Source organism: Podarcis gaigeae (genome assembly GCF_964106915.1).
Source record: "Podarcis gaigeae genome assembly, chromosome: 2".
Taxonomy (NCBI): domain Eukaryota; kingdom Metazoa; phylum Chordata; class Lepidosauria; order Squamata; family Lacertidae; genus Podarcis; species Podarcis gaigeae.
Window position 1 is genome coordinate 28049927 of NC_139679.1, and position 26458 is coordinate 28076384.

The 26458-nt window shown below is 42.7% G+C and overlaps 1 protein-coding gene across 5 annotated transcripts in view; it reads right to left on the reverse strand.

The window, feature by feature from the left end:
• The window catches only part of SLC39A11 (solute carrier family 39 member 11), a 257070-nt gene that overhangs the window by 102796 nt on the left and 127816 nt on the right, over window positions 1-26458 (reverse strand). For all 5 annotated transcript variants that reach the window (XM_083727731.1, XM_083727730.1, XM_083727728.1 and 2 more), the window contains one exon: window positions 8304-8474. In XM_083727731.1, the coding sequence (XP_083583857.1) occupies window positions 8304-8474 (171 nt within the window). The remainder of the gene's footprint in view (window positions 1-8303; window positions 8475-26458) is intronic.

Consider the following 26458-nt stretch of genomic DNA (forward strand, 5'->3'; position numbering starts at 1 on the left):
AATAAGTTTTCCTAGTTTTTTGTGCTAAAATTAGGTGCCTTGGCTTATATTCGGGTTTGCTTGTATTCGAGTATATACGGTACCTTAACATCCAGACCCTAAACATTCTATTGTAGCCTTTCTCAGCCTTGGATCCCCAGATGTTGTTGGACTACAACTCCCATCATCCCTAGCTAGCAGTACCAGCAGTCAGGGATGGTGGGAGTTGTCATTCAACAACATCTGTGGCACCAAGGTTAAGAAAGGCTGTTCATTTGCCTGCAACACCACTGCAACAGCATCAGAATCCCAGTTGATTTAACATTTAATGTTAGGTAGTTGCAGCAACTAATGCATTGCATTCCAGTCACATTATTTGTCAATGCAGCCCAGAGATGTTGGGTTTTTTTAAAAAAAATCATTCATTTTGTTACTCTGCTCCTTCTTTTTCCAGTTTTTACAGCTGTTGATCCTTCCACGCATACCAGTCATACATGTGCAGCTGATCTTTTTTACTGACACTACAAGGCAGCATATTGCTAAGAGAAGCCAAAAAGCTATGGGGGGATGACGACTTTGAGTGTGCAAATTCCCTCTTCCTATCTTTAAGTCAGATTTTTAAAAGAAGAGCAGAATGGTATTTAGACTTTTCATTTACACCTTGCTAATTGTTGTTTGCAGTAGATCCGTAACATTTTAATTCATTTCGATTTCTCGCCATCACAACCACCCAACAAGCAAAGATGGACCAGAATAAACAGGCTCTGATTAAATGCATAATTAATGTTCCGTGAAAAAAATGGCATCTAAGAATATGAATTAGCAAGTCCTACTCCGCCATTTGGCAGCTCCCGTCTATATCAATTTATTCCCTTCATTAGTTTCTGGCTCAGAGCAAGCGAACAGGCTTTTGCTCCGACTCCTTAAGGCAGTAAACATGAAGCAGGCATGTAAAGTGGATTGTGCCCCGCTCCATTATCTTTCCCACATGTTATCTAGCTACAAGCGGTGTTATCAGAAATGAAAAGGATTCTTTGCCAGAAGTTACAAAACCACATGAAGCAGAAAGTACCTATGCCTCAGGCATTAAACTGTGGAAGGAAGGATGGAATCACCAATGCTCCCATTTGTATAAGCGTTATTTTGCATCTTATACCAGTTTAAAAAATAAGGATTCCCTGTGTTCTCAAAAGCTTACAGTCTAGTAAAGCTCCCCCCATCTTTATCCTATTTTACAAAAAAATAATAAGTGTTTTAACATATTTCCATGGAAACATTAATGTATTAAAAACTACATTTCTTGTAATTCCTGTGATATTTGTATGTGAAAGTGCCACAATAGCTGTAAGAGTTCACTGCTCATATGTGCAGTGCAGAGATTTCAGATCACATCACAGGAAAGCCATTTGTATGTTGTGAGTGTGTGTGTGAGTGAGAGAGAGAGAGAGAGAGAGAGAGAGAGATGAAGGAGTCTCAAAGCAGCTAACATTCTCCTTTCCCTTCCTCCCCCACAACAAACACTCTGTGAGGTGAGTGAGGCTGAGAGACTTCAAAGAAGTGTGACTGGCCCAAGGTCACCCAGCAGCTGCATGTGGAGGAGCGGGGAAGCGAACCCGGTTCCCCATATTACGAGTCTACCGCTCTTAACCACTACACCACACTGGTTCCAAGTTTGTATTGTGGCATAAAATGTGATCCACACATGTAACAGCGTATGTTGGAAATGGGACTGCAAAGTAGCGAGGTGACAGAAAGGCCACTTTGGTCTTATTCTTTTTAAAGATACTTCATTAAAAAAAATAATTCCTTACAAGTAGATAACTAGCTTAGCAAGAAGAATGCTAGTCTAGAGCACTGGTCTTCAACTGGTACATCAGGAGCCCATTTCAGGTCACAGCCTGATCTAAGATGGGTTGCAGCAGCAGCAGCAGCACCATACCAATATATGGTAAAAAATAAATGAAGAAATGCTTGGATTAAAGGTAGGTCATCGGAAAAGGTAGAATACTACTGGTCTAGAAGTTCTTTTATCAACATGAAATGAGAAGCGGACAGATAATGTATTATTTACTTGTTTGCTTGCTTGCCTAATATAAAAGCATTTTAATATAGCAGAAGTGAGGAAGCTTTGACCCTTTGGATGTTGCTGATCTACAGCTCCCATCAGCCCTGTCTACTGGCCATGCTTCCTAGGATTTATGGGAGTTGTAGTTCAGTGACACCTGGAGGGCCAAAGCTTTTCCTACCTCTGATATATATATGCCAGCTCCCTGCTCCAAGGGGCTCACCATCTAAAAGAGGGAAACAAGAGAGGAAAGGAAGAAATGGAGGTACGGGTAGGCAAGGGAAGAAGATGTCACCACTTCAAGGGCATACAGTGGTACCTCAGGTTAAGTACTTAATTCGTTCCGGAGGTCCGTTCTTAACCTGAAACTGTTCCTAACCTGAAGCACCACTTTAGCTAATGGGGCCTCCTGCTGCCGCTGCACTGCCGGAGCACGATTTCTGTTCTCATCCTGAAGCAAAGCTTAACCTGAAGCACTATTTCTGGGTTAGCAGAGTCTGTAACCTGAAGCTTTGTAACCTGAAGCATATGTAACCCGAGGTACCACTGTACTTTGACTTAGTTACAAAAATGTACAGGGACTAGGGAGAACAGGCTGCTTCGGCAGGGGTGGAACGGGAGAGAAAGAAGGGCACAAATGAGGGACTAACAATAAGCATGGTACTGATTTGGCTTCAATGCCTTTGAAAGCATTAGCCCCTTGAAAAACCACAGATCAGGTGCCTAACTAGTTCTTAACCATTGATCCGGTGGTAGTGCCCAACAACAGCCAAGCACCTCTTTGTGTATCTATCAAGGGACAAATATATTCCTGAAGCACAAAGATAAGTCAAAGCAGACCCAGGTTTACTGCAGGTTTAAGCCGATTGGAGCTGATTTTAGACTTTTCAAAAGCACTAGAAGAATAACATCCAACACAAACATTCCCTTTTGCTCCCGAAACAATTGGCGCAGGGTTATTAAAAGCGTCAAAGGCCTCAAGAGCACACCTACAAGAGCAGAAGCCTGGCAAAGAGAGGCTCGATGCATCTGAATGAACTTGGGTTCGTTATCCAAGAAGCAGCCTTGGCCAGCTGCCTGTCGCTGGAGCTCACCTGGTGCTCAACTAACAGAAACTGCATGTCATTTCCAATTTATTACAAGCCTTTCAGACCTGGCTCTAATGAGAAGTTGTAGCACCCCAGAACAGCTGCCTACATTTGCAAGGAAATTAGCTGTGGGATGGCAGAGGGATCAGGTTGAGAGGCAAGGCAATTGGTGGTATCTGTTGCACCTCAGAGAATATATGTTGGTGTAACCTCCATGGTGGAGATCACAAGTTCCAATCTTCTAGGATAAATACAATATACAGTATTTTTTGCTCTGTAAGACTCACTTTTTCCCTCCTAAAAAGTAAGGGGAAATGTGTCTGTGTGTGTGTGTGTGTGTGTGTGTGTGTGTGTGTTATGGAGTGAATGCAGGCTGCGCAGCTATCCCAGAAGCCAGAACAGCAAGAGGGATTGCTGCTTTCACTGCGCAGCGGTCCCTCTTGCTTTTCTGGCTTCTGAGATTCAGAATATTTTTTTTCTTGTTTTCCTCCTCCAAAAACTAGGTGCGTCTTGTGGTCTGGTGCATCTTATAGAGCGAAAAATACAGTATTTGGGGACAGGGAGAGAGCTTTGTTATATAGAAGCCTGCTTTCCGATAAGATATCCAAAATGTTTCCTATCTCTTCCCTATCTACATCACCCCCCAGCAAGTCAGAAAAAAACTAGTGTGCACGGCACTGTGACTTATTCACACAATAGTGTTCCCCACCCACCACCCCACTTAAGCAGTCGTCTCCAGACTCCCCACAGTACGTAGCTTGCAATCAACTCCATGCCATTCTTGTCTGCCCTTACCCTGCAACACAAGGCACAAAGTTCTACAGTCAAGACAGCCCTATCACTAAATCTATCATTTTTGTGTAGCGACTCTTTAGGGACTTGTAGTTTTTGGTTCAGCTTGGTTGCATCTGAGTTCTTGCAACTATTTGCAGACTAGTTCCATGGCTCCAACTCTATCGACGTGCTGAAGGTTCAAGCTTCTCCTCTCTCTTTTGTGCAAAGGTGTGGGACTTTGTGGCCTTTTTGATGATGTCCAAGCTTGATTAGTAAAGGCCACCTGTCTATCTTAAAGAGTGCTAAGTCTTCTAGCCTACTGGAAGGCAAAGCAGAGAATGAAACCGTTTACTCTGTGGACTGTGGGTTGCAAGACAAACACACCGTCCACTAGCTGACCTGAAATATAAATTCTGACAACGCTGCTCTCTCACACCGCTAGCAACATTACAGAGAAGAAGAAACACATTAATGCCATGACCTTTAAGGAGCAGGAGATCATTTCTGGGGCCTCTATAATTGCCTGAAGGCAGCTTTGTGCTGTATAGGAACATAAAAAGGTTAGGCAGGTTCTTTCAAGATTTCTCTCCAGCAACAGTGAGACTATTGTCATTAACCTACTGCCAGGAGAAGTGGGGAAGAAGCACTTTGTTTCTGTCTTTTACAAAAGGTCTTTCTTTTTTTTTGCTTTTAATTGAGAGACAATAAAAATAATTCACTGCTGCCCAGCTGACAGAGCAGCAGGACACCAAGTCACTAAGGTATATCCACTCCCTGCCTCAATCGCCATTTGAAGCCATGATTCTTGACAGTTATGCAGGAGGGGTGAAATCCAGCTCCCAGCGCTTGACCTTTCGCAGTTGGAAGCCAAACTGCACCTTTTAGATCTAGCTGCTCCCTGATTTCAGCACTCATGCGGTTCCTGAGCTTCACACAGCAAACGATGCTTCCACAATAGAAGACTGCACAAACAATCCTTTTCATCATCAGTAAGGATTAACACTTTCTGCCCTTTGCAGCAGTGTTACAAGGCAAAAATTCAGCAAGAACGTCTTCTCCCCAGTTCTAGGCTAAGAAAGCTACATTAAGTGAAAATCTACCTCTCATGTAGGCTGTATAAGAGGGGCATGAGAAGAGCCCTGCTTGATCAGGCCAATAGCCCTACTAGTACAGTGGTACCTCGGGTTACATACGTTTCAGGTTACTAACACTTCAGGTTACAGACTCCACTAACCCAGAAATAGTACCTTGAGTTAAGAACTTTGCTTCAGGATGAGAACAGAAATAGTGCTCTGGCAGCACGGCGGCAGCAGGAGGCCCCATTAGCTAAAGTGGTGCTTCAGGTTAAGAACAGTTTCAGGTTAAGAACGGACCTCCAAAATGAATTAAGTACTTAACCCGAGGTACCACTGTACAGCCTCCTGTTCTCACAGTGGTCCACCAGATGCCCGTAAGAGGCTTGCCAGCAGGACCCTGAACGCAACAGCAATGTCCCCATTTGTGATTCCCAGTAGCTGGCGTTCACAGAATCATGGAGTTTGAAGGTACCACAAGGGTCATCTAGTCCAACCCCCTGCAGCAGTGCAGGAATCTTTTCCCCAACATGGGGCTCAAGCCCACGATCCTGAGATTAAAAGTCTCATGCTCTACCAACTGAGCTGTCGCAGCCGATCTGCACCTTAGCCATCAAGGTTCGTAGCTACAACGCAGTGTGTGCGCACATGCACACATATGTAAAAAAGATGAGAAATTGCAACCTGGCCATAATCATTTGAAAGGATTTGGAAAGTCTGTGGGGAAAGCCCCCCAATGAGAACCTGAGCCCTCCGTTCTTTAGGCTCACTTAGGTTTATATGTCAGAATTGGCAGCATCAGGCAGGTGCTTGAACTTTGCTATCAAGTCTTTGCTGGCCTCAGGCAGAAAGCTGGAGAAAGCAGTCTTCTGCTTGCTGGCTCACAGAACAGCTTAATAATATTAATGGGCTTTCTGGAATCTAAGAACCAAGGACTTGCCAAGCAGATTACTGACACTCTCCTGGTGTTTGTCTGGTGGCAGAACTGCTCTGTCTTTGGGCTCTCAGAAGGTTGTCCTGCTGGCTTCACTTTGCAAATGATACCCCGGGAAGTACTGTGTCCAGATTGTCTTCCACAGGGCTTTTTTTTTTCCTTTTCCTTTTAATTGGCTTTTGTTACCCAAGAACACAAAAGAATATTTAAAAAGATTCTTATTATTACCAAGATGTAAAGAAGAGTACAAGAGAAAATGATACAAAAAAAGAGAATCCTAAAATGACTTAATCAGAGGTGTCATTAACCTTCATAAATACTAAGTGCAATATATTATTACTATGCTTAGTGAATCTATTGCTTTCACTGGCAACCAAACTCATGTAGTTCCTACTTTATCATATCTCACCTACATCATATAATTTATACCAATTGCAAGAGCATAAAATCTATGCAAATCCAAACCATTCCTAGCTTCACTTACTGAATTTGGCCCAATTCTTTATACTCATCATGTCCTTGTAACTTTGCTCTTAATTTAATTACCAGCAAGTGTTCCCATAATTTCCTTACTCGTTCTATTTCAATTAATTATTATTTTTTGCACTTCTTCCAGCAAAAAGGTAAAGGTAAAGGACCCCTGACAGTTAAGTCCAGTTGCAGATGACTCTGGGGTTGCGGCACTCATCTCGCTTTACAGGCCGAGGGAGCCAACATTTGTCCACAGACAGTTTTTCCAGGTCATGTGGCCAGCATGACTAAGCCGCTTCGGGCGAAACCAGAGCAGCACACAGAAACACCGTTTACCTTCCCGCCGGAGCAGTACCTATTTATATACTTGCACTTTTTGGCGTGCTTTCAAACTGCTAGGTTGGCAGCAGCTGGGACTGAGCAATGGGAGCTCATCCCATCACGGGGATTCAAACCGCCAACCTTCTGATCGGCAAGCCCAAGAGGCTCAGTGGTTTAGACCACAGTGCCACCTGCGTCCCTACTTCTTCTTCCAATGTCTAGCATATATTATCCATGCAAAGGTAAGTATATGCAACACCTGTGTCTGATATTTCTTTTGGCATGGTATGCTTCACATAATTTAACAAGCATATCAGTAGGTTAGTTGTTACCAGGATCTGAAAATTAAAAAATAAAGAAATTATAGCTTCAGCCACCATACACCAACATCCTTCTGCTTTAAGACATTTCCACAAGTTAAAAACACCTGATCTCAAAGGATTCAGTGCACCGCCAAAAACTTCAGCAAAGATGTGGAAACTGACTGAGCCCAAAAATCTTCATTCACCATTCCAGCGCGCCATTCTATATTTCCAACGCAGCTACGAAAAATTCACAGAGCATCTCAGCACAACCTGCTCTTCATTCCTTAACTCAAGCTTCTGTTTCTCTCTGTCTCTCTCTCCAATGAACAGCAGCAGCACAATGCTTTACACCAGTGTTTCCCAAACCTGGGTCTCCAGCTGGACTACAGCTCCCATCATCCCTAGCTAGCAGGACAAGTGGTCAAGGATGATGGGAACTGTAGTCCAAAAACAGCTGGAGACCCAAAGTTGGGAAACACTGCTTTAGACTCTGCCAATCAGAAAATTCCCCACTGTTTCCCATGTGCCATTGGCCATTTTGGAGAGGGAAAACTTTAACATCTAAAATATCTCCATCTATTCAAATGGAATATAAAAGGTAAATTGTCATAGGCTCTTCTTGAAAGAGATGTGTTGCCCATTCCCATATTATCTTGGGTTGTATGAAGTCAGACCTAAAGCATTTATTCCTCCAAAAATTCCCCAAACAACTAAGAATATGGGACAATTGCACTTGGGGTGTGTACTCTTCATAATTTTCTTTTGAACGCTTCAATACTCAAGATACAGGATTTAAAATAATATTAGAAATATTAAACATAAAACCTGCTGAAATAAATTGCAAGTTTTGTCGTTTCCTAAAGATTTAGGTAGATTGAGTAGCAATAATATGTTTGTTTGCTTCCAAGTGGGGATGTGGTGGGGATGCACACATTTGCTAACTGTTGAACAAATCCAAAAAGGCACTTAAAATTTCACTCTGATGTCACCAAAGCAGATAAGAAAATCTGTATTATTTCAAAGGATTGTGAGTTCAGTTGAGGGTATGCATAGGGAAAATTGTGAAAAGAAAAGGAGGTTCCTAAATTGTGAAGTCATTTTCTCCAGGTTGTCCGGTTCTTGGAAGGACAACACAAAACAGTGTGTTTAAACAGTGAAATAGAAATAAAAAGAATGCATGTCACTCTGAATACTCTATGGATTGCACTTAGCAACTCAGATTAGCTCCACCACCTGAACAACTAGGGTCTTCAAGAGTGAGACACTGGCACTGAGAAAGAGTTTGGTGCTTACCTGGAATATTGTGTATTGTTATTGCTAAGATGAGCAGAATGATCCGCCTCCAGCTATTGCTTGCTGGCGCTGAAGTGCTGTCTCTGAGATTTTGGGATGGAGCAGGAACATCTGGCTGAGGAGCTCCAGCACCTTTCTTCCTCTGATAAGGTTCCCCATTTTCACCTTTATCTGGAGCAAGAAGAAGAGAAGCAAAGTGACTTTTTTAAAAATGAAAAAGGCTAGGGTTCAGTCTTAGATAAGTTTAAAAACAAAGCAATAGGGGGAAATGGCAAATAATAATAATAATAATAATAATAATAATAATAATAATAATAATAATAATATGCCGCTATTACAGGTTCTGAGAGGATAAATACTTAGCACCCCCGAAAAATAGATAGTCAAACTGAAATAAAGCAGGATTGTAAAGGCTAAGGAACTGGGAGTAGAGTGAAGTCTCAGAAGAGTCTGTGGCACAACATGTAACAGAATCAAATTCCACGCACACAACAACACCAGTGTCCCTTCTACCTTAGGGGAGAAAACTCCTGATGCATAAGAACCATCATGTACCATATTTTTCGCTCTATAAGACGCACCCGACCATAAGACACACCTAGTTTTAGAGGGGGAGAACAAGGGGGGAAAATATTCTCTCCCTCTCTGCGCAGCGCCCCTTCAGGGAAGCGGCAGGAGAAGCGGAGCCCCTTCTGTTTCTCCTCCCGCTTCGCTGAAGGGGCGCTGTGCAGAGAGGGAAAGCTGTGCAGCGCCTCTCCAGAGAAGCGAAGCCAGGAGAGCAAGAGAGGTCGGTGCGCACCGACCCCTCTTGCTCTCCTAGCTTCAGGGATAGCCGCCTGAAGTCCTCGGAGCGCAGTGGGAGCACTCCCGCTGTGCTCCAGAGGCTTCGCGTTGCGTTCGCTGAAGCCATGGAGCCTGCACTCGCTCCATAAGACGCACACACATTTTCCCTTACTTTTTAGGAGGGGAAAAGTATGTCTTATAGTGTGAAAAATACGGTATCTATACAGCTTGTAGCAGGTTCAGCTTCTTCCATCGCTGTGCTGCAGGGGTCTGGAGATCCACACTTTTCACCTGATTCTGGGAGCAGCATGAGCTGTAAAATAAAGCTGGAAGGCAAAGAGGTTGGGCTAATACTGTCACCATACTGTCACTATACTGTAATGAAGCACGCAGCTCCTTCTGAATAGTTCTTTGCCATGAAACTATTAAATGAACAGCAACTTCTTTCAGGTCGACCTACTGCTGCCAGCATAATGCTACTACAGGATAAATGGGAGGGTTATTATGGATTATAAGACAGAAGGTGAAGGTGCATGGAACTTAAATCATCTCCCAAGCAGATCTTCACCCATACAGTGTGTGTGTGTGTGTGTGTGTGTGTGTGTGTGTGTGTGTGTCTGCAGATTAACACAGATTTATTTTCTTATAGATTCTACCCAAGGGAAGGCCTGTAACCCAGCAAGAGGAATTCACCAACCATACATGGAAGCCTACCCGGGACATAATAAATGAGGCATTACTTTGGGATGATGTGGGTCGCTTTATAGGAATAAATATCAGCATGCATGGCATTTTGCAGCAAGCCCATAAGAAACAGGCCCTGCCCCAAGGACCTTACAATCTAAAAGTGGGATAATGGAAAGGGAACAGAGGAGAACACAACTGAGAGGTAGTTAACCTTTGTGGCAACAAGGGGATGGAACGACCATTTGCTAACATTTTTCTGATATTTTGCTAGGACTCTTCCTGCCCAACTCTTTCCTCTCAGGCACAGCGCTTGTTGAAAAGGTCCCTCTGATTTAGCAGCCAGCAGAAGTAACGCAAATGTAAATTAGGACAATAAAAAGGGCAAAACATGCAGCATTCTGAATTGCAATAAAGAAATTCTTTCCATTTACCCACTAAATGTTAGGGAAAGCCGAGAAATAAAATGATGGAGGTAGCTGTTCCTGAACTTTACATAGGCAACAGCTGTGCTCAGGCCGCAATGAAGATTTGACATTTTAGATGCATTTTACACTCTTTTTCCCAGACCCAGCTTAATTTCCTAGCAGACCAGCAAGTGCCAAAAGGCATTTGAAGGAGGTTCTGAATTAATGTCAATTGCTTCCCATGCAGCTTAATGCTAAACTGTCATGTTGCACTTAACTTGGTGGCCATTAAGAAAGTGTAGCATATTAAAAATGCTTCTGCAAACGAGCACGTGACGCCAATAGAGAAAAGGCAAGGTCTCTTTTAAACCTGCCATTCAGAATGATAGCTTTGAGGGAGAAGTGGGAACAGCTTAAAAGGATTCATGAGTGCAAAAAAAGGAACATGGCCTTGTGAAGGGGAATATAGCCTTGTGAAGGGTTCAGTGCAAGTTAGTCCATCATGCTTTAGACCAGAGCTTTCCAAACTGTGTGTCGCGACATGTTGTTGGGCCGGCTGCAGTGTGTAGGTGTGTCGCAAAAACACTCCCCACTCTCCTCCCAGGCTGTAAAGGGGTGAGTGTAATCCCCGGTTTGCTAGTAAAACTTGAATTACTATGTCACAAAATGATGCACATTTAAAAAGTGTGTCACCAACATGAAAAGTTTGGAAAGTTCTCCTTTAGACTATCAGTGCTGCAAAGTGGCAAATAAGCATATGGTGATACATAGTGACCGCCTTGATTTTCAGCTGTGACCGTGTCACTTTTCAACTGTATTAATTAATGACTAGGTGTCGCATTCAACAACCTGCAGAGTTCTGCTCATGTAATAGGACTTTCTCCTTCCTCTCCTCCCTCCCACTCCCTCTGCCAAATAATTTTTTAAAAAATAATCTGTTCTAGTGAGTCCCCCAGCCCTCTGGAGTAGACTTTGAAGAGGAGAGTGCAGGGGGTGTCCTATTTGAAGCAGCAGAATCTAAGCTCATGTGATCACAGAATAAACTACACATCCAAATAAACAGGGCACACAGTCAGTTGCAACTGAGGTTTGCCAGGACACAGTCACATCCAACTCTGTGGGACTTACTTCTGAATAAAAACGCTCATGGTTGTGCTGTAAAGTTTACCAGAACATGATCACAGGCCACTTTAGTGGTAGTGGGATCCATTTCCCTCTCCAGGAAAGATAAACTTATTGTAATCTAGTCTCAGACATTTCTCTCTTCTTCTTTTTTTGAGGGGAAGAGGCGAGCTACTCAACAGCAATGTCCTGGACCGTGTGATGACACCAATATTGTAGCAAAGGCTATCCCATGAAGCATGTGAGAAGCCCCACAAAATCAAGAGGTAAAGGTAAAGGAACCCCTGACCATTAGGTCCAGTCATGGCGAACTCTGGGGTTGCGGCGCTCATCTCGCTTTATTGGCCGAGGGAGCCAGCGTACAGCTTCCGGGTCATGTGGCCAGCATGACTAAGCCGCTTCTGGCGAACCAGAGCAGTGCATGGAAACGCCGTTTACCTTCCCGCCAGAGCAGTACCTATTTATCTACTTGCACTTTGACGTGCTTTCGAACTGCTAGGTTGGCAGGAGCAGGGACCGAGCAACGGGAGCTCACCTGTCGCGGGGATTCGAACCGCTGACCTTCTGATCGGCAAGTCCTAGGCTCTGTGGTTTAACCCACAGCGCCACCTGTGTCCCACAAAATCAAGAGGAGTGAATGCTAAATGAAAGGAAATGTTTTGGTGACAGTGTAGGAAGCCACCACCACAGCATTCCCAAGAACAGTTGTAAGACTTATACTCAGTGCTCTCATCCAGTATTAACACCATCTGCAAAGCATGACCCTTGTCATCCACCTACAGAAGCAGAGTAGTTGAAGTAGATCTGCCTTTCACTGACAGATTGTTCTGCATAGCATGTCTGCCTATGCGCTTGCCGCAAGGTACTCCCTACATCCCAAGAGAGGGCCTCCCTGCAGCCTAATAGAGCTGTCACACCTCCAGTTGTCTAAGTATTCTGTTTGTCACTGTGACCCTTTATATCTCAATCTTTTCTCCACAGGAGGAAGCATAGCCCATGGTTGTCAAATATATTCACAGCAGCCAGGAAATAATTCAGAGCATCATTAGGACATGTGGGAATAAACGTCTGCAGACAGGAGACTGAATAATAAGAGTGTGCTCGATGCAAGGAATGTGGAAAGGCAGCACAAGAGCAAAGACAAGCAGAAGCATCTGTAGAGAAGCAGCCGAAGAGCCTGTCATCCTCTCAAATAGCATGGAGCAGGGTACCAAAAGTAGTACCCTCCAAAAATAGCTGGACTACAAACTCCATCATCCCCAGATATGTTGGCAGTGGTTCCTGGGAGTTGTAGTCCAACAGTATCTGGAGGGAAGCATATTGACTATCCCTGGCATGGAAAGTGCTAAAGACAGATAGACTCCAGGGCTATGGAAAGAGCCTTCTGCTTCACAGGGAGCTGTCCAGCACCACAGAAATCCAACAGTACATTGGACAGTTCCGAGCTTGGCCAGGTAGGCTCTGAAGGACCAAGATTCTCCATCCCTCCCTCGCTCTCCCTCTCCACAATACATAGTCTTTATTTAGGCCCTTATTCAACTAACCTAGCACACTTGTGGAAGATAGCAGAAGGAGTCCCATCAGCGCAATGGGGGTCTTTTGTCAGGTCAGCTTCACCTGCTCAATTCTTACTGCCTCTTAAGCACAGATCACGCCTTCATGGCTACAGTATTAGACCAGGGATAATTACTGGATGTGGGTGGCTCTGTGATCTAAACCACTGAGCCTCTTAGGCTTGTCGTTGGCAGTTTGAATCCCCACGATGGGGTGAGCTCCCGTTGCTCTGTCCCAGCTTCTGCCAACCTAGCAGTTCGGAAGCATATCAGTGCAAGTAGATAAATAGGTACTGCTGTGGTGAGAAGGTAAACGTGTGCTCTGGCTTCTGTGTGCTCTGGCTTCTATCATGGTGTTCTGTTGCACCAGAAGAGGTTTAGTCATGCTGGCCACATGACCTGGAAAGCTGTCTGTGGACAAACACAGCACCCCATAGTCACTGTTGACTGGACTTAACTGTCCAGGGGTAATTTACCTATTATTTTATTTACCTCTCTTATGTAGCTTTTGACTATGTCTCTAGCTGATCTCTACAACAATGGCATTAACTTCTGGCCAACAGACCACTAACTCATGACAGCAACCTAAGAGCTGTTATCAGGACGGATGGGCATAAATTATCCATTGAGATCACCAAGGAAGGTAGACTTAAATCAAGCATTCAGCTTTCAAATTAGTTCCTTTTCTGAAAAAGTATTCATACTAACTGAATGCTGTAACGCATATCTGCTTGCCACAAAATGGAACCATTTTATTATGCAGCAGCATAATCGAAAAAGTCTGTTCATGCAACCCATCTGCCCTTTCTGCTATAGAATTTATACCCACTTGGGGAACAAATTGTGAAAATAATTGTTTCTCTTTGGCTTCTGTTTGGACATTCAGACTCAGTTCCCAGAACTTTCAAGTCACAAGGGTTTAGTGGTTGCTAGGCAGGAAACCATTTCTCCATGACATAGGAAGATCCACATTGTTTTGTTGACGAGCTAAATATTCATAATCTGCATAATGGCTTCAGTTTGCTTTACTTGTTTCATCCATAAGTCACAACAATGTTCAAATTAATTACAGAAAAAGGCAAAAAGCCAGCAGCCACAACCAAATCAATAAGCAAGCAAAAAATATTTTATGTTCAACCACACTGCTGGTTCATGAATTAAGCAGGAGCGAAACAGAATTTAAAAAGCAACAAGATAAAATCCAAGATTAATACAGATGGCAATCAAGCACAGAAGCATCAAGAGAATTCTGTCACAATATGGTCAACAATCTGCATAATAAAGAACACAATTTATGACCTATTTGGGTAATATTCCTAATGCTTGATCACTTTTTGCTCCTTGGTAATTTTTACATGTAAAATCATGCTTTAATGCATATGATCTAGGATGACTCATTCACTTATAAATATCACTAGGGTGATAAACATGACCATTAGATCTTCATCTGAGGCCCTGCTCCACATCCCTTCCACTGAGGGAGGCTCAGGGCTTGGGGGCCTTTACTTTTGTAGCTCCATAGCTATGGAATTCTTTCTCCAGGGAATCCACCTAGAACCTTCACTGACATTTTTTCAGAGCCCGGTAAGGACTTACTCCCTGTTCTGGGTCTTTGATGAACTGAGCTGATAGTTAAGTGTGCTACCCCAACTTCCTGTTGCTGTTACTGGGGGGGGCGGGGGTGTTGCACAATGTATGGAAATGTTGGTGTTTTATATCACTATCAGTATCAATATCAAGCTTTATTTCAGTCACAGACCAACATACATATAAACTGAACACATAAGACTTAAAACAGGTAAGGGATTAAAAACTAATAGTTAAAAGGTGATTATATCATACATAACTTGAAAAGACAGAAACAAGGACAAACAGTTAAAAGGGACTATAAGGGAGGAAGCGTGAAGGAGCACAGGTCTTGCATTTTGGGCCTAGTTTGTGGCACACACCATCCTTTGAAGGATATCCATCACAGCAGCGCAAAATCTAGCAACTGAGTATGTAACGTCTGGGATTTCATCTTCAAGTAGCAGGGAGGTATAAAGTTGTTTTGTGTGACCTGGAAATTTATGTAGTATAGGCAAGATGAACCTAGCTCATACATTGGTATAGCATTGGCAGTAAAAAAAAGGCATGTTTTGTTGGAGACATTGAAGGTAGCAAGGAACAAATACTTTAAATTTCAGGTGTCACTTTGAAACCAGGTTGTTTTTAAGCAGTACTTAATATAGCTGGGTTATCTTTAAAAAACAAATAAATAAACTATCACCCTGGGCCAGTAAAAAAATCTGAGTCACAGTAATATGTAATTAAGACAAGACAAAACTCTTAAGAGGGAAAATATATTAGCTTCAGTCCAAGTAGTGATTATTTGTACCTCTTCCTGTGTGCTGGGATGTTCATTTTATGAGAGTGAATTGTGATAACACTCTTTGCAAGTTGCAACAGTAGAATTTTACTTGGCAGACATACAATCTAAAAGATCTGTGCCACAAAAGCATGCAGCACTTAAAACATCAAGCACCCTGTCTACTAACTAAAGGTCCTCAAAATGTATTCCTGGTGGGATTCATCTAACGAGTCCTGCCAGCCCTAGCCATCATGGCCAGTGGGCAGGGTCTATGGGAGCTGTAGTGTGGCAACATCTCAAGGGCTGCAAGTTCCCCATCCCTGTTCTATGGGAATTATAGAGCTCCATGCATAACGTATTGACTTTCAGTGATATACAAATGTAAGATCAAGGCCACTGCTAAGTCACCCTCTGGACAACCATCAACACCATGCTGGCTGCTGCGTCTGCCCAGAAAGGACTCAGTTTGTATTCAGTAGTGAAAGCACCACAGCAAACCCTTATGATCTATTGTGGTCTCTATTTCTCTTGCCTAACAAGGAAGCATTTGAAAGCTTCGTTTACAGACAATGTCAAATTTGAGAGTTCTGCCTTGTTTGTGAAGTCCTGACTGATTCATTTACTACACAGCAGTAATTTACAGACAGGCAAAACATGAGGACCTTGCTCTAATGGCAGGGAGGGAAAATTTCAAGGCTTCTCAGAGAGAATCAATATCCTGGTTTGGTCGGCAGGTCACTTGACAGCCTGCTTATTAAAAGAAGAAGTGGTGACAAGCAGTGGCGAACTCCCTGAAAAGATTACGGTCTTATACAGACACAGATTATGTGGTGTTCTTGGCTGCATTCATCCATCGCAAATCTGAGTGGCAGGAATGTGGGCATTTTAGCTGGGTCAGGGCGTGTCTTGTGACAGAAGGAAAAGACGACAAAAAGCAGATGCAACATGAACATTTGTCAGCAGCGATTCAAAGCTATCTCTAAAATAACATCAGAGGTGCACTGACATCTCCTCAATGAGCACCATTCAATGCACAGCTTCATTCTATAATCCTTCAGAAGTACTGTAAGAACAAAGCAAAACTGTGTGCTTCCTCGGTGTATCTCCAGGTAGATTAATATGATACTCTACTGATCTGCATTTCTCTGGGTTCAAGAAAAGAGTTCATCCCACCAAATAAGCTATATATTTTGCTTTCTCTGACATGCAGAGAGGTTCAAGCACTGTTTGATTGAAGAAATGAACCTCACCATGCCACAGTTTATGAAACTGTCCCTTAGAGAAGCAAAGGTTCTTACTAGAATACAGAAGTCATCTAAATTTATGTTCTATATCTGTATTTATATTAAAAGTACCTGTCCTCCAGCATGACAACTCACGGTTATAGTTTAGTACTACCAAGAGTTGGTAGACAATTTTGTCTATCTGGGCTTCACCATAACCAGCAACTTCTCAATTGACCAGCTGGACAAGCGTATTGGCAACGCAACTACAGCAATGGCTCGCTTCCCTAAAAGGGGATGGGAGGATGTGATGCATCTCCAAGGATGTGCTCTATGGGGAGCTGGCTTCAGGCACCAGACCCATTGTCAGACAAACTCTGCATGACAAAGATATCTGCAAATGAGACATGAAGGCTGGCAGCATCAACCGGCATCATGTGAGAATCCCTAGCAGATGACCACAGTGCCTGGAAACATGCAGTCAGGTTATCCATCCTCAGCAGTGACCAGAGGAGGAACGACCACTGGGACAAGCGCAGAGAGAAGAAACGCCATGATGCATCTGCAAAAGCACAACTGGACACTTTCACCTGTCCCAGCTCCAGTGAAACATGTCTCTCCTGTATCAGTCTCTACGGCCACAGCAGGCACTGTAACTCTCCAGTGGTTTGACTTCATCCCCAAAGGCGCACTCCTCCATTGTCTCCAGACATGGACAGTTGTCTGCCAAGATCACCTACTCAAATATAATGCACCCAAAACCAGCAAGCATCCCACTTGGGTCCTTCCCATTCAATTCACACAACACAGCCAACATTATCACTGGCAGTCAAAGAGAAATATCACAGTTAAAGAGCCGCCTGCTCCACTACGCTCCATAAATTATCTGCACATAAACAAGCACTCTTCATTCAGCTGGGATAGCACATGGCCTGCAAACCTTTCGGGACAAAATTTTGAAATCAATATTAGGTACACCAAATGAGTACAGGGCAGGGTGGTGGGTGGGTGTGAAGAGAAGAAGAATTCTGGGTACTTGAAAAGGGGCACACCATATTTTGAAATGATATTTTGTGGTGGCGGGGTGGGAGGGCCACTGTAAATGGAAGACAAAAATGTACCCAGGAAGTGGGATAGAAGAATATAAACATAGTATCTTACTACATAACCAAATAGGCAAATAACCTGTTGAGTGATAGCCAACATTTCTCAGAGTTAACCTATTGATGGCTTAGGTTTACTGATTACAATGAGTATACTCTGACTATTATTTATAGGGTGATATCCAACTGTTTTCTTAAAAAACCAAAAAAACCCTCTATGTGGAATTAACAAGTTGTGTAAACTAGGTCATTATTTATTCATCTGTTTTATCTTAGCAAATGTGCAGAACAAATCTCTCCACCCCAGTAAATATTTGGACCAATCAGCAGAAAACCAATAATTATATAATGTTGTGATGTAAAAAGTGGATGATATTATTTGGAAATTAGCAGCACAGTGACCAGATCTTTGTTTTATATTCATATTATAAGGTATCGTTACCTATGTCACTGAATTTGTATGCTCTGTTCTGGTGCCGATCTGAATCAGGGATCGGAATGTACATTTACTGAAGCCATTACTTTTATTTTAATATGACCTTTTATTTTTCATGGATATGTATGTTGTAGCTTTGTTATGGCCAATGGCACTTCATCATAATAAGAAATGGAAGCATACAGGTGGTACCTAGTTTAATTATAGTCACTACTGAATTTTTTAAAGGAATAAAATGTCAAAGACTCGCAAAGCAGTAAAATAAAAGTTTCTGCAGAAGAGGGTAGGGCTATTGGGAAGCAAAGAGCCCCCCCCCAAAAAAAAACCCCATGCATTTTTGAGTTTACAAACATATACACATTAAATATATGAAGATAAACAACACAGATCATATCCAAACCCATCAGGCAGGAAACTTTGGTCAAGAAAGGTCACTTCTTACCAGTATCAGAACGATTTGGTTGTTTCAGCTGTGCTATGACACTATTGGGACGCGGGTGGCGCTGTGGGTAAAACCTCAATGCCTAGGGCTTGCCGATCGCATGGTCGGTGGTTCGAATCCCCGCGGCGGGGTGAGCTCCCGTCGTTCGGTCCCAGTTCCTGCCCACCTAGCAGTTCGAAAGCACCCCTAAGTGCAAGTAGATAAATAGGTATCGCTTTCTAGCGGGAAGGTAAACGGCGTTTCCGTGTGCTGCGCTGGTGCCAGCTCGCCAGAGCAGCTTCGTCACGCTGGCCACGGGACCCGGAGGTGTCTCCGGACAGCGCTGGCTCCCAGCCTCTTAAGTGAGATGGGCGCACAACCCTAGAGTCAGACACGACTGGCCCGTACAGGCAGGGGTACCTTTACCTTTACTATGACACTATTACTATATACATTATTGGCAGAGTTGTGCCACTAGTTGACTGTAAGTCTATAAGTATCTCCAGGCTTTGATATGGACATTGCACTTTAATTTGCTGAACTAATTAAAAATGTCCTTTATATTTGCAAGCCGGTTTGGTGCTTTGGTTTTGTTGTATTAAAATTGGACACAAGTAAAAAATGCATCTGTACGTCACCAGTATGGTTCTCTACAGTAAGTACACTAATCAGTGTCAGTACTAGACACTGTGTTAATACTATCTTGCCTCTTCCTCCTCCATCAATCAGCACAAGAAAGAGATTGAGAAATATTTTGAAGAAGATTCTGCTTAATGTCTTCCTTGATAACTAAGTGCTTACGCCAGTAGGGAAAAAATGGTGGGGGGGGGGGAATCACCCATTCAATCAGCAAATGCTTATCATGCCAAAGGGCCTCTTCTTCTCTGTAGGGAGAAGAAATGGGATTTCTGAATATAACATCACACCAGGCAATTGCAGCTGTTTCTTCCCAAGTAGGTTAAAATTAGCTGCTTGTATACATATTTAGCACCTCCAAGGACTACTATGTACTTTACAGAAAAAGGAGACATATGCACACACATGTGTTCAATATCTGGCTCTAGCATGAGCAAATGTATAGAATATCCTTCTTACAGAGTGGGATCCCTGTTTCTTCTTGGAACCAAGATTTATAAAATACAGATGGAATCTGTTATGTCAACTCTCGAAGTGCTCAAACACCCTGCGGCTAAGAAATGAGGTAGAAATTGAAAACCTCCTTCCAGTGCCAAAGTCTAAGAAATAGTTTCTTGTTGCCACTTAGTTCTAATCAGCACACTGGGAAGAGAAAGGAAGCAGGTATAAAGACATCCCGGAAGACACCCCTGAACACAAGGTCCAGGACTAAAATACCCAAGAATAGTTTGTCTCTACATAATGCTAAGAGAGAACTTAGGAAATAGGATCAGAGAAAGACTTGTATGCCTCTTTCAAGTTAATAAACAGAAATAGTTTTTAATTATTTAGAATCCGAGGAAACTGAAGCATCGATCTAGAAAAGCAACTTTGTAAAATTAAAAACAAGTGGAACTGCATCCAACAAACATATTCTGTATTTCTGAAATATTCACACACTGAGATGTGAAAGCTGGAAGGGAGTTATATGGGGGAGTGGGAAGGGAAGAGTTGAAAATTGCCAGCATAATTTCCAGCATAAAACAAACAGACAGACTGTATTTAAGATCTGTAGCCCATCCTTTGTTTTGGAAAGGACCTGTCGTTTCTTCCCCACAGGAGGGCTGGAAATCTCATATTGCTACCCCCTACCTCCTTGCATATTCCTCATTGTTTTCAGAAATGCCAGCACTGGATGTTAACACTTAGGAGATTGAGAAAAGATACACCATTTTCTAATATTAGCAAAAGCACATACTTCCATCTCCTCTTGAGTTATCATCACTCAACACAGCTATCCAAACCAAATGCTGGCACATCTTAAATAACAATGGCTGTCAGCCATTCATCATAGAATTGTAGAGTTGAAAGGGACCCTAAGATTCACCTAGTTCAATCTCCTGCAATGAAGGAATATCAGCTAAGCATCCGTAAGCTTGATTTATTCTGCTTTGAAGCAAGGTAATTTCTTAACAGTTCTGTCACATTTCCCTCATCCTATACACATATATATGGGACGTGGGTGGCGCTGTGGGCTAAACCACAGAGCCTAGGGCTTGCCGATCAGAAGGTCAGCGATTTGAATCCCGGCGATGGGATGAGCTCCCGTTTCTTGGTCCCTGCTCCTGCCAACCTAGCAGTTCAAAAGCACGTCAAAGTGCAAGTAGATAAATAGGTACCGCTCTGGCCGGAAGGTAAACGGTGGTTCTGTGTGCTGCTCTGGTTCGCCAGAAGCGGCTTAGTCATGCTGGCCACATGACCCGGAAGCTGTACACCGGCTCCCTCAGTCAATAAAGTGGGATGAGCGCCGCAACCCCAGAGTCGGCTACAACCGAACCTAATGGCCAGGGGTCCCTTTACCTTTACCTTTATACACATATACATATGTGCACTTAAAGAGGTCTCGTGGCAACTGAATTAGGAGATGAAAAGAGAAGTCAATACAAGCTCCAAACAGCTTCATATAGGTGTTAAAGAACATTAGCGACAGATATCCTGAGCGACTCCACAGTACCAATGCCAAAGTGCTTAGCAGTGGGCTCTGTAAGAACTTAACAAGAGTCTGCTGGGTGCTATGTTGCAAGAGGTGCAAAAAAAATAAATGCTTTAGAACGGGACATGAGAGGCGGGGGGCACCCAATTTTAGCATGGAACAGGGTCTGCTGAAATCTGAGAGTCCAAAGCCTGCTACTGCCCTCGTGGAACCGTCATTTTAGGACAACACTCAATTCCTCCCCTTACACTCACAGAGCAATCCTAGGCATTGTTACTCAGAAGTAACTCCCACTGTGTTCAACAAGTTTCACTCCCAAATAAGTGTACCTAAGGAGTTCAGCCTTAGTGAGACAAATTTATTTATTTATAATCTGCTTAATTAAAGAGGTAAGTGTACAAATAAAAATGATTTTTTATTTTAAAAAAACCCACAAATAACATTGTAGATGAAACACAGGTGAAGTTCACAAAACTATTAAAAATATTGACACAAAATAATTATCATAAAACCAATGAAACAGTTAAGATAAATCTAGGTAGCTAAATTATATGACTGGATAGGCTTGCTGAAATAAATGAGTTTTTGGCAGGTTTCTAAAACAATATAGCAAGGTGCTGCCACACCAGACTATTTTCTTTTGTCTGATCCCAACTTTGAGGGGGTAAATGAACTGGCAAGTTCCATTACCTCTAGGATTATTCCAAGCACCCAACTGTGACAGTGTTTAACCTCTGATTATTTCAAATACTCTTTTCATGCTCTCACTTCCTACCCAATTTTCCATGAGACACCATGACCCGCCAGCTGTCTACACGGCGAGCAAGCTGCCTAAAATTCAGCTGGTAAGGCAAGGCCTATATGTGATATTCTGATTACCTTTACCCTCATGCTATGGCAACAGGCACTTGTATTGCATGTTTCAAAGACGGGGGGGGGGGGGAATTGTAAGGATTCTGTCCTCTTAAATATGGCAGCCATCTGGAAAGAGCTGAACGCTGCCAGTTGGCTGGGTGAATGCCTGCCCACATTACTGAAAGAAAGAAAAGATCCAAGCTCCCTCTCATCTCACAATTCTGTGCAATATCCAATAAAATAACAACTTAATTCACTGGCACTCTGACAGGCATATCTGATGGCCTTTACCGTAAAAAAAAAGACTTGTGCAGGAATCAACAGGTGCAACTCTGAGGGGTGGGGATGTTTTCTTTTAAAAAATTACAAATCCAAGCCAGAAATTAAAGAAGGGAAGTTCATAATTAAAAGGATGTTTGCAATAACTATACTTAGGCTAGCAGGTTCTTAAAATTAAAATGCATATGGTGTTTTGAAAGATCTGAGAGCTGTCAATTCCTTCTCCCCTTCAATCGAGATGTCTCACTTCCACTTTTGAACTGGATAGCACAGTGTTTAATCAAATGCAAGCCTTTAGAGCAGCGCCACGCATTCGGCTGGGTCCTTGACGTTGCACCCTACTGCACTACCCTGACCTCCACGGGTTCGGTGCAGAGGTCTGAGAAAGGAACCCTTCACACAAAGCAATTGCTTGCACAGAGGGAGCCCATGCAAGCTAGACACCCATACAGCCAAGGCATGCGACTCACATGCACAACCTCTGCAAAAGCATTGCTCACACGAAGTGCAGCCCTCCTCCTCTTGCTACATGAGTGCCCTACATGCAAGTGAAGGCATGAATAGGGCTTATGAACAGGGTTTACGAAGACAATCCTCCAGTGAAAAATGCTTGACAAGGATTTCTAAAACTGCTCTCAACACCATTTCAGGTAAGTGCAGCTGGCACTCAGAATTTAGGCCTGAATCCTAAAAACACGTTTTGTCCAGACTGTTTTTAAGATTTGATTACTAAGCAGCCTAATAGTTCTGCAGTTAGAAGAACCCGATGCTCTCACCTTCATTTTTTTAAACACAAAGTATGTCTTTTCACATATATGGCTTTGATAAAACAATGATGCACATTCTCCTGGTATGCCCCGCGGAGGACCTTAAGGTCCACAAACAACAACACTTTGGAGGTCCCAAGCCACAAGGTGGTTAGATTGGTCTCAACTAGGGCCAGGGCCTTTTCAGTACTGGCCCCGACTTGGTGGAACGCTCTGCCACAAGAGCCTAGGGCCATGCGGGACTTGACATCTTTCCGCAGGGCCTGCAAGACAGAGCTGTTCCGTCTGGCCTTTGGTTTGGACTCAGTCTGACCCTTATGTTTCCCTCCCCTTACGGTTTTGATCTATGGGCTATTTTAAAACGAGGCTGCATTTTAAATTGCATTTTAACCTGTATTTTAAATTGGGTTTTTTTTTTTCTATGGTGTTTTTATTGTAATTTTACTGGTGTTAGCCGCCCTGAGCCCTGGTTGGGCTCTGGTTGAGAAGGGCGAGGTATAAATAAAATCTACTATTATTATTATTATCATCATTATTATCATTATGGCCAAAAGAGACGTTGCTTAAATTGTGCATGGTTTATTGGAGGGGGTGATTTTCATTGGGATCAAGTTGCACAGGGAGGGGATGTTTAAGTCTTTCCGTCACGTGATCATGATGAAAATCAGCCCCTCCTCAAAATGCAATTCGCATTAGGAAAAAAGCTCCCATTTTCCTCTGCTGTGCATCGTATTAATTATCAATTAAGAATTGAACTGAACAAATGTCAATTGGTTTTCCAGTAATCATTAATGTTTGTTATCCATTCAGTCCATTAAAAATGCTATTAAAAGTTTGCCAAGCACAACTTTAAAAATTCATTATGTTTGTTAAAAAAATGTTGGCCCCACCCACTTTGGCATGCAGCCCTCTGGAGCCAATTGGAGCAAAAAAAAGTGGGGCACCCTTTGGATTTAGCCAGATACGCACCTATACGACAAAAATAATGAGTTTCTCAAAAACAAAGTGAGAAAATAGGTTGTGTCCCTGCAACGTCTTTAAAACAGGGCAAAATGAACATTCCTTGCACTGCGTGTATGTGAAGAGCCATGCTGAAGATCCACTCTTGCTAATAGGTTACTAGCATCTCACACATCTTAGATAAAAGCTCTCTCTGATCTCATTATGGAAACAATTAGCACTGCAATTTGGCACCACTCTGCCCATGCACAGTTTCGGTCAAAAATTGGTTTTACAAACCCTGCTAATGAAGATGGCTGCCTGGATCAGCCCACCTGCTGCCCATTAGCATCCCACCCGCTAAGATGGCAACTCTGCCCAATTGCATGGGTACCGTTTAAAGAAAAGTGCTATATTAAAGGGGAAGTGTAAAAACAGCTTGTTTGATATTGCTGAAAGTGGACACACCAGCGGTCTAATAAATATTTGATCAGCTGCAAATTTATCTCAAGGGAATCTGCTAAAATTGGTGGCAAAACTAAACTAACTTGCCTTCTCTTTTTTAAACACCATAGATTTCTATGGAAAAGAAGGGAGACATGACTCTTTCAAATAGTGATTGAACTCTTACATGCCAACAAAACCTAAGAGCCAATGCCTGTGTAAATGTTAGCTATGAATCTTTCATTTCTTTTGTTCTCTTCTTCAAATGACTACTTCCTTGCCCAGTTTTGACATTCTAACTATAAGAACGATTTGCCTCATAAAAATACAGTGGTACCTCGGGTTAAGAACTTAATTCGTTCTGGAGGTCCGTTCTTAACCTGAAACTGTTCTTAACTTGAGGTACCACTTTAGCTAATGGGGCCTCCCGCTGCTGCTGCGGTGTTGCCACACAATTTCTGTTCTCATCCTGAAGCAAAGTTCTTAACCTGAGGTACTATTTCTGGGTTAGCGGAGTCTGTAACCTGAAGCATCTGTAACCTGAAGCGTCTGTAACCTGAGGTACCCCTGTATGTAACAAAACAATTATTGTGTTTAGTTAGCATGCTGTCGCTATAGTTTTGACAATCATTAGCTTCAGTAAGATTCAAATGAATTAAATTATAGGGCATATGTTGTGCTTCCGTTAGTGAAGATCTCTTCACTAATAATTTGCTCTTGCTGGAAGAAGGTGGGGCAAAGGTTTTGCCAACACCTCATTCCTATTGCAGTTCCCTGGAAAACTACTCCAGAGGGCTGGAGAATCCTCTGGAACAGAATTAGGTGTCTGCAGGAGAAATCAGGAAAGAAAGAAAAACCTACTTCCTCCAGTGGGAGATTTGACTCGGTTCTCAGTCCTTCTGTAAAAGGAAGTGACACTCAGGATACAAATCATTGTGTATTAACAGAAAGGTCTCCTTCCTCTCCCCACGCACAGAGGCCTGGTTCACACATAACTCTAAGCCATGGTTTGTTCAAGCTGTGGTTTGCTTAACAAGCCACAAGTTAGCTATGAGTTATCTCAAAGACAATCAAACTATGGCTTTTTCTCCCAAGTCTGTTTTTTTTTCTTTTTCTGCTACTCTTTTCTATTTGGTGAGCTTCTGGGATAGGGTAGTCAAACAAATAATACTTAAGCTGCTGGGCAGGCTTCATACGTGAACACCAAACCATGGTTTAATAAATCATGGTCCAGCATTAGGTACAAACACAAACACACCCGTGCTACACTGATGTCTCCTGGTGAACAAGCTTCTAAGTGCAGCTAATTAAACTGGAGCTTTCTAAGTTTAGCTTCAAATATTCTCTTCTTTTCAATACTTACATTTGTATTCACATACTTCCAAAAAAATATGAAACACGTTTAATCACAAAATACACCACATCAAAGCACTGCATCAGCAGATTATTTAGTCCATTGCTTAAATTAACTTAATTAACAAAGCAAAACTAATCCCTAGAAGAGCTCTCGTGTCAGGGAAATAATCACAGCTTTCCTTAGAACCTGATGCCTTACTCCTTTCTAATATTTACTTAACCTCTTAAAGTGCATGGCATTGGACTCTCTCTAATCAATGCTGGGAGATCCAACCTCTCAGGCCAAGTGGGGTGCAAGAATACATTCGACACAGAACCCGCAGCCCACACAATGGATTAAATGTCCCTGTCGTAAATTAAAGTGTTTGCAAAATAGTTAATATTATTTAATACACACAATTAAAATGTTTAGTTCAATATATATAATTAAATACACAATTACGTAATATATTGTAGATATTTATTCATTAAACAAATTTAATGCGGAGGGGAGAATGCTCAAATCCTGATTGCCTGCTTCTCATTGAGAACAGGATGCTGGACTAGATGGGCCATTGGCCTGATCCAGCCAGATCTTCTTATGTTGTGGAGCAAAGAAGCATAGAACTGTAGAGTTGGAAGACGCTCTGAGGGTCTTCTGGTCCAACCCCATGCAATGCAAGACACATTATTGACTTTTCTTATCACTTTTAATTATAACTCTGAGCACAGGTGTTCTAAACTCACTTCAATCATAGCACCAACATCACCCGGGGTGGGGAGTGGTGTTCAGTTTGTTATTTTTTGCTGCTGCTGCCCTGCTGTTGACCTAGATCAGGGATAGGC